Genomic DNA, 13,362 nt, shown 5'->3' on the forward strand with positions numbered 1-13,362 from the left:
ACACACACACACACACACACACACAGACATATGCACACACAGGCATATACACTGTGTTCCTTTCTGAAAAGTAACCTTGAGGAAAAAAGCATGCAATATTGGTGCTGGTAAAAGAAATGAAGTAAAAGCTGAGGGCAAAGAAGTAACACATTAGCAGAAAACAGAACTTTTGGATAATTTCAGAACTGAATCATCAATGTGGTGATAGCTAAGATGAACAAATTCACCATATATTTCTGATGAAAATAAGAAAAAGTGACTCTTATGCAAATGTAGAGAAAGAACTGCACATTCTATAGGAAATTATATACAAACATAGGCAATTCAGATGTTCTGGGATTCTTCAAGGGTGTCAAGGGTCTGTTGTACTAGTATTGCCAAGAGGAAAATATAATTACTTTGAAGGTTTTTTAGAGACACTCTTTCCTGACCACTGGCAAACAGCAAAGCCCAAGGTAGATCCTTGCCCAATGTTCTAACCTGGTCGTCATAGCGGTAAGTGAGGAACTGCTCCCCTGTTGTGTCTTCCAGAAAACTTCCCTGAGGAGAGAGTGCAAACTCGGGAAGGAAATAGGCTCCAGGAGATCTCTCAGCTGTGGTCTGAAAAACAAGATCATTTGGTCACAAGTAAGGCTCCAGTAAGAACCCCCTGACAAGTAAAGTACAAGAAGGCCATTCCAGGAGAATCCACCATTAAAAGCTATACCAAGAAACAAAAAGGGAAGTGCCCTCTCTCGGCAAAGACCAAGGTGAGGCACACCAGGTGTCTGCGTCGGGGCACTGTTAGGCCAGGATATCACAGTGGCCTGAATCAAATTGGCAGCCACGACATTTATTCCCTGACACCTGCCTCTCTCCCCCTCCCTGCTACCTCTGCTCCCCATCTTCCAGCAATTCAGTCACAGAGTAGTTAACTTTGTTTTGTTGTTGCAAATCTATCGTTTTTAGAATTTTCTTCTTCCTTTTGTTCTTCTTTTTTTTTTTTTTTTTGGCAAAGGAGTGAGAAACAAAAATTTTCTTCCATACTACAACAAAAATGCACTTCATTGTAGAAACTTTAGAACATATAAATGAGCACAGAAGAAAATAAAAATCACCCATAATCTTTTCAACTTGTAATAACCACTTTTAATTGTTTTGGCGTGTTTCCTTTGAGATGTTTTCCTCGTAATGCTTTGTTTAAAGATCCAAGCTTAAATAAACATGGATATTGTAGACTCTGTCTAGTTCATGGAAAGCTCATACCCCGGTCCGTTTTCACGCTGCTGATAACGACGTACCCAAGACTTGGAAGAAAAACAGGTTTAATTGGACTTAAGAGTTCCACATGGCTGGGGAGGCCTCAGTATCATGGCAGGAGGTGAAAGGCACTTCTGACATGACAGCCGCAAGAGAAAATGAGAGGGATGCAAAAGCAGAAACCCCTGATAAAACCACCAAATCTCATGAGACTTATTCACTATCATGAGAACAGTACGGGGGAAACTGCTTCCATGATTCAAATTATCTCCCACCAGGCCCCTCCCACAACACGTGGGAATTATAGCAATACAATTCAAGATGAGATTTGAGTGGGGACACAGAGCCAAACCATATCATTCCACCCTTGGCCCCTCCAAATCTCATGTCCTCACATTTCAAAACCAATCATGCCTTCCCAACAGTCCCCCAAAGTCTTAACTAATTTCAGCAGTAACCAAAAAGTCCACAGTCCAAACTCTCATTTGAGACAAGGCAAGTCACTTCTGCCTATGAGCTTGTAAAATCAAAAGCAAGCTAGTTACTTCCTAGATACAATGGTGGTATAGGTATTGGGTAAATACAGCCATCCCAAATGGGAGAAATTGGCCAAAACAAAGGGGTTACAGGGCACATGCAAGTCCAAAATCTAGTGGGGTAGTCAAATTTTAAAGCTCCAAAATGATCTCCTTTGACTCCAGGTCTCATATCCAGGTCACACTGAGGCAAGAAGTGGGTTCTCATGGTCTTGGGCAGCTCCATCCCTGTGGCTTTTCAGGGTACAGCCTCCCTCCCAGCTGTTTTCATGGGCAGGCATTGAGTGTCTGTGGCTCCTCGAGGAACATAGTCCAAGCTGTCAGTGGATCTACTGTTCTGGGGTCTGGAGGACAGTAGCCTTCTTCTCACAGCTCCACTAGGCAGTGTCCCAGTAGGAACTCTGTGTGGTGGCTCTGATCCCACATTTCCCTTCCACACTGCTATAGCATAGCTTCTTCATGGGGGCCCTGCCCCTGCAGCAAACTTTTGCCTGGGCATCCAGGTATTTCCATACATCCTCTGAAATCTGGGCAGGGGTTCCCAAGCCTCAATTCTTGACTTCTGTTGCAGGCTCAACATCACATGGAAGATGCCAAGACTTGGGGCTTCCACCCTCTGAAGCCACAGCCCGAGCTCTGCATTGGCCCCTTTCAGCCACAGCTGGAGCAGCTGGGACACAGGGCACCAGGTCCCTAGGCTGCACACAGCACAGGGACCCAGGGCCCAGCCCGCAAAACCACTTTTTCCTCCTGGGCCTCCAGGCCTGTGATGGGAGGGGCTGCCATGAAGGTCTCTGACATGCCCTGGAGACATTTTCCACATAGTTCTGGGGATTAACATTAGGCTCCTTGCTACTTATGCAAATTTCTGCAGCCAGCTTGAATTTCTCCCCAGAAAATGGGTCTCCCCAGAAAATGAGTCACGCTGTAAATTTTCTGAATTTTTAGGTTCTGTTTTCCTTTTTAAACTGAAAGCCTTCAACAGTATCCAAGTCACCTCTTGAATGCTTTGCTGCTTAGAAATTTCTTGCACTGGGTACCCTAAATCTTCTCTCTCAAGTTCAAAGTTCCACAAATCTCTAGGGCAGGAGCAAAATGCCACCAGTCTCTTTGCCAAAACATAACAAGAGTCACCTTTGCTCCAGTTCCCAACAAGTTCCTCATCACCATCTGAGACCACCTCAGCCTAGACCTTTTCATTCATATCATTATCAGCATTTTGGTCAAAGCCATTTAACAAGTCTCTAGGGAGTTCCAAACTTCCCCACATTTTCCTGTCTTCTTCTGAGCCCTCCAAACTGTTCCAACCTCTGCTTGTTACCCAGTTCCAAAGTTGCTTCCGTATTTTCAGGTATCTTTTCAGCAGCATCCCATTCTACTGGTGCCAATTTACTGTATTAGTCCATTTTCATGCTGCTGATAACGACATACCCAAGACTGGGAAGAAAAAGAGGTTTAATTGGGCTTGCATTTCCACATGGCTGGGGAGGCCTCAGAATCATGGCAGGAGGCAAAAGGCACTTCTTACATGACAGTGGCAAGAGAAAATGAAAGGGATGCAAAAGTGAAAATCACTGATAAAGCCATCAGATTTTGTAAGACTTATTCACTGCCACGAGAACAGTATAGGGGGAACCTCCCCCATGATTCAAATTATCTCCCACCAAGTCCCTCCCACAGCATGTGGGAATTATGGGAGTACGATTCAAGATGAGATCTGAGTGGGGACACAGAACCAAACCATATTACCTGGCATCTGAATCACTAGACATAAATCACAATGGCTGGAGTCTAAGGGAGTCAGAAAAGATATCCTCTTTGGGAGAATATGGCTTGGATATCATGACCCAATTGACTTGCTACTATCACACTACCATCCACCTCCTGGGACAATATGTCCAAGGGAAGACTGAGGAGGTAGGGGGCTTACCAGGATCACTGCCTTGATTGCGTCAAAGAGGAAAGTAATAAAGGAGACAGAATCTGCAGTGCTTAGCCCCATCCAGTCAAAAATACATGGATCTGTGACTATATCCCCGACTGGATACCTCACTCCCCCTGCTTGGGAAGAAATGAGTCAGAAGTAACGTAAGAGGCCACAGGTGTTACTCTAAGAAAATTGCTCTCTGCAAACAGGAGGAGCAGGGAATAAACACATTCCTCTGACACCTCTGCTGCTCCAATGGACTCATTCTCAAACTGCAGCAGGAACTATGGTTTATGCCAAAACATCCCTCTGAATACTGTGTTTTAGAAAGGGAAATCAACATCGTTCTGTCAAAGGACATAGAAGAGATAACTCCACTAGACTAGATGGTTTAGATGGCACTACACTGTTAAAATAATTTGAAGATTTTCTTATTAAATTTCATTTATGTGAGAGATTTACCACCACTATTGTTAATTGCTCCTACTGGCTTCAATCATCATGTTATTTTTTTTTTTACTTTAATATTTTTTAGACAGAGTCTTGCTTTGTCACCCAGGCTGGAGTTGAGTGACGTGACTTCAGCTCACTGCAATTTCTGCCTCACAGATTCAAGAAATTCTCCTGCCTCAGCCTCTCTAATAGCTGGGGTTACAGGTGCCCACCACCACACCTGGATAATTTTTGTATTTTTAGTAGAGACGGGGTTTCACCATGTTGGCCAGGCTGGTCTCGAACACCTGACCTCGGGTGATCTGCCCGCCTTGGCCTCCCAAAGTGCTAGGATTACAGGCATGAGTCACTGCGCCCAGCAAGAATCATCATTTTTAAATACCTAAAGAGACCTTAGAAGTCATCTAGGTCAAACTCCTTATTTTAACAATGAGTAAACTATAGAGTTAGGAGACTTACCAATCACCAAATCTGAGAGTGACTATTCCTGGCACACAAAAAGAACAAGTGCAAAAGCCCTAAAATAGAAAGGCGGTCAGTGAGTTTGAGGAGCAGACCCAGGCTTACAGCCAGGGCTGTAATCTGTTAGCAGCCATGTGCAAATACCTGGACAGATCCATTTACCAGAGTGGGAGCAGTCAAAGATCACCACCTTAAAACAGCTTCCTGCATATAGTGGACCTTCCAGTGTGATGCTTATCTTTAGCTGACCATGCATTCAACACATATTTATTGAGTACCTAGTATATGCCTAGTATAGCACAGTTCTCAGTGCTATAGATACAATGAGGAACAACAAAGAGCAGGTTCCTATTTTCATGGAGGTTACACCCTAGGGGAGGAGATACATAGTAAAATAAGTAAACAAATACATAAATAAGAAAATTAACATTCTAAGTTATAAAGGAAATAAAACAAGGTGATATGAGAATAATGTTGGGAGAGGACTGTTCAATTTTAGATAAGATTATCAAAAAAGGCATCCATGAGAAGATAAGATTTCAGATGATACCTCAAACAGGAGGAGCCAGTTGTGGAAAAAGCTAAGGATGAGTATTACTGGCAAAAGAAGAGCAAGTACCAAAGCTCCAAAGTGGAAAGGAAGTCAGTGAGTTGGAAGAACTACAGTGTGGCTGGATTCCGTGTGGACAAGTAAGAGTGGCAGGAAATGGATAAAGGAAGGAAGAGAAAAGCCACCCAAGACATTTAAAGCCTTATGGCAAGGAGATGGAGAACCATAGAAGAGTATTTAAATAACACTGACTGCTTTGTGGAGAATGGGCTAGAAGGAGGCAAAGTGGAAACACAAAGACTAGTTGGAAGGCTGTTGATACTAACCCAGGTGAGAAGGGATGGTTCATTGGACTGGGTTGATGGCAGTAGAGAAGGGGACAGGTGCATGGATTAGAAGTAGAACCAACAAAGCTTGCTGATGAGGGAGGAAAAGGGAGGAATCAAGGGTGACTTCTGGGTTTTTGGTTTGAGCAATGGCTATAAAGGAATTGCAATGGATGGACAGCCCTGAGGCAGAAACAGATTTGTTGGGGAGGGTACAGTCAATAGTTCTGTTTGAGTCATGTTAAGTTGGAGGTGTCCACAAAACATCCATGTGAAGAGCTTGAGTTTGCCATTCAATATGCAAGTCCAGGGCTCAGAAAGGAAATCTGAGGCTGGAGACAGGGATTTGGAAGTCATCACTTAACATTTTCATAATATATGTATGTATGTATGTATGTATGTATATTTACATATATTTACACCCATTATACCAGAAAAGCCACTCCCTAGAGAAAGAGTTCGGCATGCAAGAGGGCTTTGCCTGACACCCTCAATTCTAATATTTGAAATTAAGTAGAAGAAGAGGAGTAAGCAGAAGAGACTAAAAATGAACATCAATTAGAGCAGAATAAAAAGGAAAAAACCCTATATTAGATCATGGGAAGATTTAGCATCAAAAAGAATAGTCAAGTGTCTTGAATGCTGCCAAGAAATTGAGGAAGATGAGGCCAGAGAAGTATCCCTTGGATCTAGTAACAGGGAAGTCAATGTTGACAAGGTAGGGTAGTTATGATGCAGTTTTTCTCAGAAAAATTGGGCCTTCCCTTAGGAGAAATGGCTGAGTTCACACAAGGCTTCAGAAAGCAAGCATCATACCAAACATGCGTTTGACATTTCCACCCAGAAGGAAGTTGACTTCCCAAATCTTAGGAAGATTCAATGGCATGCGGCCCCTCACAGGATGGGGTGACCAAAGAGGTCAGGGCCCTTAAGTAGCAAAAGTTGGAGGGAAAGTAGGAGAAACAAGCCTGGATCAGGAAGTGTGCGATCTTCCCAGGGCACTGAGCCAGGCCTAGGAGAGAAGCTGCCAAAATGCATCATCTCCACCAGCCACTGTCCACAGCTGCTGAGTCACCAGAGACGAAGTCAAGAGGAATCCAGACAGTACCTCCAGGGACTATGAATACGAGACTTGGGAGATACAGCTGTGTCTCCACATCCCCATCCTGCTGAAGAATTTGACTCGAGCAGGAGGAAGTGTATAGGGATGGCTATTCAAGGACAAGAGTTGAGTGTTCTAGACCTTTATCTACACGTTGTAAAGGGTCAAGAATAACTATGAAAGACGGGTGAAAGTTCTGCTTGATTTTGATATTATGATATAATAGAAATATATATGTGGCCTCTGACCAAGGTTCTTGACATAAAGCTCAGCCGTAGGAGAATCTTTTGTTCTACTATTTGGTCTTTGACTGCAGTTCCTGATACAGAGCTCCTAAGGCTTTGTGATTTTCTGAGTGACAGGGGCATCTGACTCAGCTCCTAAACTCCTTGGAATTTTCTGGGTGCTAGTAGCATCTTTTATTCTAATGAGGTGACTCTTCGTGCACCCCTGGATAGCCTCAGGATGGGGCTGGTTGCCAGGGGAGCCAATCATGTGATTAGAAGGTTGGAACTTTCAGTCCTCATCCCCAACCTCTGGTGAAGGGAGAGGTGCTGAAAGTTGAGCTGATACCAATGGCCAATGAGGTAATCAACCATGCCTAGGTAATGAAGCCTCCATGAAAACTCAGAAGGATTGGGTTCAGGGAGTTTCTGAGTTGGTGAACATATCTGTGTACCTGGAGGGTGACACACCCCAACTCCTGCACTTGGGGCCTTTCCGGACCTCACCTTACGTATCTCTTCATCTGGGCATTCATCTGTATCCTATATTGCACCCCTTTTTAAGCTAGAAAATGTAAGTAAAGTGTTTCATTTAGCTCTCCAAGCTGCTCTGGTAAATTAGTCAAAGCCAAGGAGAGGCTCAATTTATAGACTGCTTGTCAGAAGTATAAGTGATAACCTACACTCAACCTACTGCTTGAGATTGGCCTCTGAAGTGGGGGGCAGTCTTGTGGGACTGAACCCTTAGCCTGTGAAGTCTGATGATATCTCTAGGTAGACAGTCTCTGAATTGAATTGAATTAGAGGACACCCAGTGGTGTCCAGTGAAGAAATGCTTGCCGTGTACAGAAATACCCCCACACAAGTGCTGTGATGAGTGGAAAATAGAGAGTAAGAAAAAGCACTTTAGTTTTTTGTTTTTCGTTTTTTCCTATTTCTCAGATTGATGTAATGGGAAGAGAGAGAAGCAGGGAAGAAGAGGGTATTCCTACAGTCAAGAGCAGAATCCAGTGTGCCTCAAAAGGTAAGCAGTCACCAGTTAAAACAAACACAATGTGATTCCCATTGCAATTAAACAAGCCAGTCTGAACACTTCTCCTGACCTGGTGTGAGCCCCTATACCCATCTCTCTCCAGAGCACAGACACAGTCAAATATCACACCACTAACATCTACAGAACTGTGGTCAGTGAAGGGCCCTAGCCTTTCTCCCACATGCCATTGCTAAGCTATGTCACTGTACTCTGGATTGAGAGCCCAACTGCACGCTTTCCTGCCATTCACTTTCTCTTTAGATTTGGCATCTCAAGACTGCTTTAAATCTAGACTCCATTTATCACGATATGCAGCACTCTCCCCCTGCTCCACATCAGCCCAAATTTGTGGGGCATGTTCACAATCTGCATCCTTGTCACTGCTACAAACACTGAACAGGAATAGGGCTGAGGCCTGAGCCCTCTACTTATCCAGGCTGATGGCAAATTTACCCAATTATAGTTCCTCATTTGCCATGTCCTCATGTTAGCCACTAAGGATTCAAGGAATACACTGTCAGATGCTTCAAATCTACACTGATAGACAACACAAGAAGGTAAGATGCTAGAAGGAAGAACTGAGATTCCAACAGATTTTAACAGGTTGGGCAAAGGCTAAATGCCAAGAAGGCAAAGCCCTGAGCCATTATTGCTGGACTCTTCCCATGACACCAGCGCTTAGCCAGACACCACGTAACGTCACTGTCAGGAATATTAATGCATAGGTAGGCCTATCTCTGTTAACGGCAACCAAAGCGGGGCTCGGTGACTCATGCCTGTAATCCCAGCACTCAGGGAAGCTGAGGCAGGAGGATCACTTGAGTCCAGGAGGTCAAGGCTGCACTGCAGTGAGCCATGATCATGTTACCACACTCCAGCCTGGGTGACAAACCAAGATCGGCCAGGAAGACTTTAGGATTTGAATGGGAAGTTAGGATCACTCCTACGGTGAAAGGTCCTTTAAATGTCAATATTCCATGAGTCAGGAAGTGTACCTTCCAGGCAAATCAGGCAGAATCCCCAGGCTCAAAGCCAGTCACAGTCTGCAAGGGATACATTCTCTGTATTCCTCTGGGGGGCCTCAGGGAGCTGCTCCCCCTGGCCTGGATGGCACATGGGACTTCACAGTTTGTAGCTTCCAAGGCCCATGAGGGAAAGTCAAGTTAACCAGCAGAACTTAAACTCAGTGCACCAAATACATTTCTCTTCAAAAAAACCATGATGTACATTTGGTACCTTGAACGTGAAACAAAAGTTAAAAAATAAACCTTCCGGATCATTTTGGTTTTTCAAGTAGAATGCCGTCATGCTGAGACTTTTCAGTCTTAGGCGTCCAGAACTTTCCTGATGAAATATAAAATACATTTACTTTGGTAGGATTGGAAGGGTGGGTTAAAAGAAAAGGAGTTTTCACAGTTTTTTATTTCTGAGATAAAAAAATTATTTCTAGGTATTTAAGATTCTTTTTCTCTATTTACCATCAGTTAATTATATGTTCTTCTAATACTGTTCATATAAAAGACCTAACATTTGAATAATGTCTGGATACACCTCAGCCAAATACCATGTAGTTTTGAACTTCAGCTTCACTCTGGGTCACATTTCCAAAAGAAATATGAGCTTCAGGCCCTTCTCCACCCCTCCTAGGGCAGTGAGGTGGGCAGGGCCTTGCGAGTGCCTCCCTTACTCAGAATGAGCTGTTGACATGGACAGGTTCCTTCCCTGAGTTTAAATCTATCACAGGAAGACTCTCTTTAGCAAACTGGAATTCTCAGAGCACCACTCATCCTTCTGCCATGAAACATGCACTTTCTCTGGAATTTTCTCTCTCCCTCTCTCTCCTTCCCTCCGCTTCTCAAAGACCCCACCACACACACACACACACACACAGCACACATACCACACACACAAATACATACCACACACTACATACACACACATAACCACACATTACATGCATACACATATCACAAACATACCATGCACACACACCACAAACCGTACACACAAACACATACAACACACTACATAATACACCACATACCACACACATATGCACATACACAATCACATACCACACATTACACACGTGCACACACCACAAACATGCCCCCACATACACCACACACTATATACATACACACACACCACAAATATACCACACATACACCAAACATCAGATGTACTCACACACCACACACTACACACGTAACACATACAATACACACATCACACACTACATACATACATCTAAACACAATAAACATACCTCCCACATGCCATCCATACACACCACACACCACACATACACACACATATGCCACACACTACACACATACACACACACCACAAACATATCATGCATATATCATACACATCCCATACTAAATACGTACACACACATACATACCTACACCACAAATATACCCCCACACACACACAAAACACACACACACGCACACATACCACACATACCACACACACCCCACACACACTACATACATGCACATGCCACAAATACGCCAAATACATATACACCACATAGCACACACACTGACTCACACATCCCTAATTAGCACGGACAAGCAGGGCCCAGAGTAATCAGTGAAAAGATCTTGCTGGAACACATTTCACCTTTCAGCTCCCCAAAAGGAGAAAACCTAAACACTGAGACATCTTTACATATCTGAACGTTCTTTAGTGCTCAGCACTGGGCTTCATACATGGAAGACCTTTAGTAACTAACATCTTTCCAAGGAAAGCCGGCCCAGGTTGGCCCTCTCCCCGCAAGGCCTGCACGCCTGCTGTCTGAATATTCTCTGCACCACAGAAGGCCCAAAGGCTCTGGCTGAGTAGCATGCTGGCATTTCACAAGGGGTTATTTAAAAACTCCACTATTCCGCCGAATGGAGAGCGGAAAGAAAGCCTTGCCCTGCCAATATACACAATGCAGATCCTCTTTCCCTAGGGCCTGCCCCCCCAAAAAATTTTACTTAAGAGTCCATTTTTCAAGACCTTGAAGTAAGCTGACCTATTGGAAACAGCCTCAATTAGCAAAATGTCACATGGAAAAAAGTCTACTTTAAAGTTCCCCAGGAAAAAACTGAAAACAATATTCTATGAACATGGCTCCATTGCTAGAGAAAAAAACGAGGTGTTTGTCTCAAATCTTGATAAATTGTAAACTCCCTACCTCACTCTCCACCATCCTCCCCCTCCTCCTGGTCTAGCCACTCGGTGAGGGGTGACACCGTTCCCGCCAAAGCACTCAGGAGAGAAGAGAATGCTGGTTATTTGGTTATTCGAGGGGCATGAGTCACTGTTGGTGAGAGGAAGTGCTGTTTGTGAGAGCCACCAGAAAAAGTGCTTTGCAGAAGTGAGCTGTTTTCTGGTGAATCTTGGTCTTTCTCTCCCAAAAACCGCTTCCACGCCCTGACAAGAATTCCATGTTGAAGAAGAACACGCTCTCAGGGCCCCAACTAGGCAGTGGAATCTGTACTTTGACCCTCAGGTGAAGCATGTATTTTCCCACAGCCTCTTCACCACTAACACTCATCATTATCTCTCTGGTAGAGAAAAGGCATCTTTGTCTTTTAAACTGAGTACAAATAAATATTTTATTTTACCAAAATGGTTGCAGGGGGAAAATCTCAAAAGCATGGAGTGTTAGGTAATTCTTGGGGTTCACAGGGCCCATTCAATCAGTCAGCATATGTTTATTAAGCACCTACTATGCGCCAAGTACTGTTTTTGATACTGTGAGTGCAACAGTCAACAAAACAGACAAGAATCACTTTTCCCAAGGAGTTCATATTCTAACTTGGGGAAGCAGAAATAAACACAATAGAGAAGTAAATTGTATACTATGTCATTTGCAAAAAGGAGATCCAAAGTGCTGAGGGATGGGATATAAATTGCAGCTTTAAATAGAGTGTTCAGGGCAGACCAGAGTAGGTCTAGGTTCCTTAAAGAATCACTTTTTATTTTTTTCTGATTATCTAAACTGCCAAGTTGGATCTTGCCATCTTCCTCGGAGATTTCAAAGGGTCTACACTCTCAAGGAACCTGACTGGGACCTGCAGGACTCTGGAGTCCGTGTGCCTCTACCCAAGGCAGTAGAGTGACCCTTTCCTCCTCGGTTCAAGTACCTCTCTGCCTCCACAGCCCCCCAGCTCCAGCCTGATTAGGCCTGAGCATGGCTGCTCCCCAAGCACCTCCTGCCTCCTGGGCAAGTGGGGGCCTCTGCCATCCTACTGTCCCTCGCTGTTCTCCTGGCCATGCTTCTGCCCAGTGAGACATAGCCCAACAATGCTCACACCTTATAACACCAGTGCAACCGACATATGCAGAAAACACGCACATGTCAACAACTGATTAATTATGCAGACATGATATTCTTGTTGCCAACCTCAGAGACCATTACTGAGTATCAGCATTTGTGTTAATTCAGTAGCAAAAAAAAAAAAAAAAAAGAAGAAGAAGAAAGAAAGAAAAAAACACATTACCAGCTCTTCCCAATTTGGCAATGAGACATCACCCAACCTGACAAAGTCCAGAAACACGCTGGGGACATATTCATGTTTATTCAAGGCCTTTCTCAACCCTACAGCTTTATTTCTTTCAGGAAACAGCTCGTCTGTGTGGCTGAAATCATGCAGGCTTTTGAAATGCAGCCTTCCAAGAGAAGAAAAAGACAGAAATGTGTTGTTTGCACATACTTCAAAAAACATTTATATTCATCATAAGCTGGTTTGTTTTTCTAAGTTTTTCAGGGCAGGAAGTGTTCAGTGCGAACACATCAGTGGAGCTGCCAGATTTGCTGTTTGGATGCTCACACCTTTCAAAACTTTTTTTTTTCTTTTTTGAGATGGAGTCTCGCTCTGTCACCCAGGCTGGAGTGTAGTGGTGCGATTTCAGCTCACTGCAAGCTCCACCTCCTGGATTCACACCATTCTCCTGCCTCAGACTCCCAAGTGAGTATCTGGGACTACAGGTGCCCACCACCACGCCCAGTTAATTTTTTGTATTTTTTAGTAGAGACGGAGTTTCACCATGTTAGCCAGGATGGTCTTGATCTCCTGACCTCACGAGCCGCCCACCTCAGCCTCCCAGAGTGCTGGGATTACAGGCGTGAGCCACCACACCCGGCCTCAAAGCTCTTAAACAAGCAAGACAATAGGAAGACAGAGATTTAGAGTCAGGGTGTCTTTGTTCAATGTGTATAAAATGGCATCACTCTCATTTCCATAAACCACAAAAACAAATCCTTGGGAGTTAGCAGGACATATTAAAGACTTCTTAAAAACAAAAGGTCATGCTTTTACAATATTAAGATGCTAACATCAACCCCTGCAATACAATGGTAAAAAAGCCACAATGGAGTCATAAATTAGCAGGAAAAACAAAAAAAAATCTGTTACAAATATACTATCTTTTGTTAAAAGAAAAAAAAAGAAGAATGCAAACTACAGACCCTGATCCAAGCAGTGCGTTGGGTGTGACTTGAAGTT

General features: G+C 43.8%; 1 protein-coding gene across 1 annotated transcript in view; it reads right to left on the reverse strand.

The window, feature by feature from the left end:
- Positions 1-13,362, reverse strand: part of ADAMTSL3 (ADAMTS like 3) — a 408,397-nt gene that overhangs the window by 362,302 nt on the left and 32,733 nt on the right. The window contains 1 exon segment of the mRNA XM_026448334.1: positions 481-600. Within this exon segment, the coding sequence (XP_026304119.1) occupies positions 481-600 (120 nt within the window).

This window comes from Piliocolobus tephrosceles, chromosome 6, assembly GCF_002776525.5.
Source record: "Piliocolobus tephrosceles isolate RC106 chromosome 6, ASM277652v3, whole genome shotgun sequence".
NCBI lineage: Eukaryota > Metazoa > Chordata > Mammalia > Primates > Cercopithecidae > Piliocolobus > Piliocolobus tephrosceles.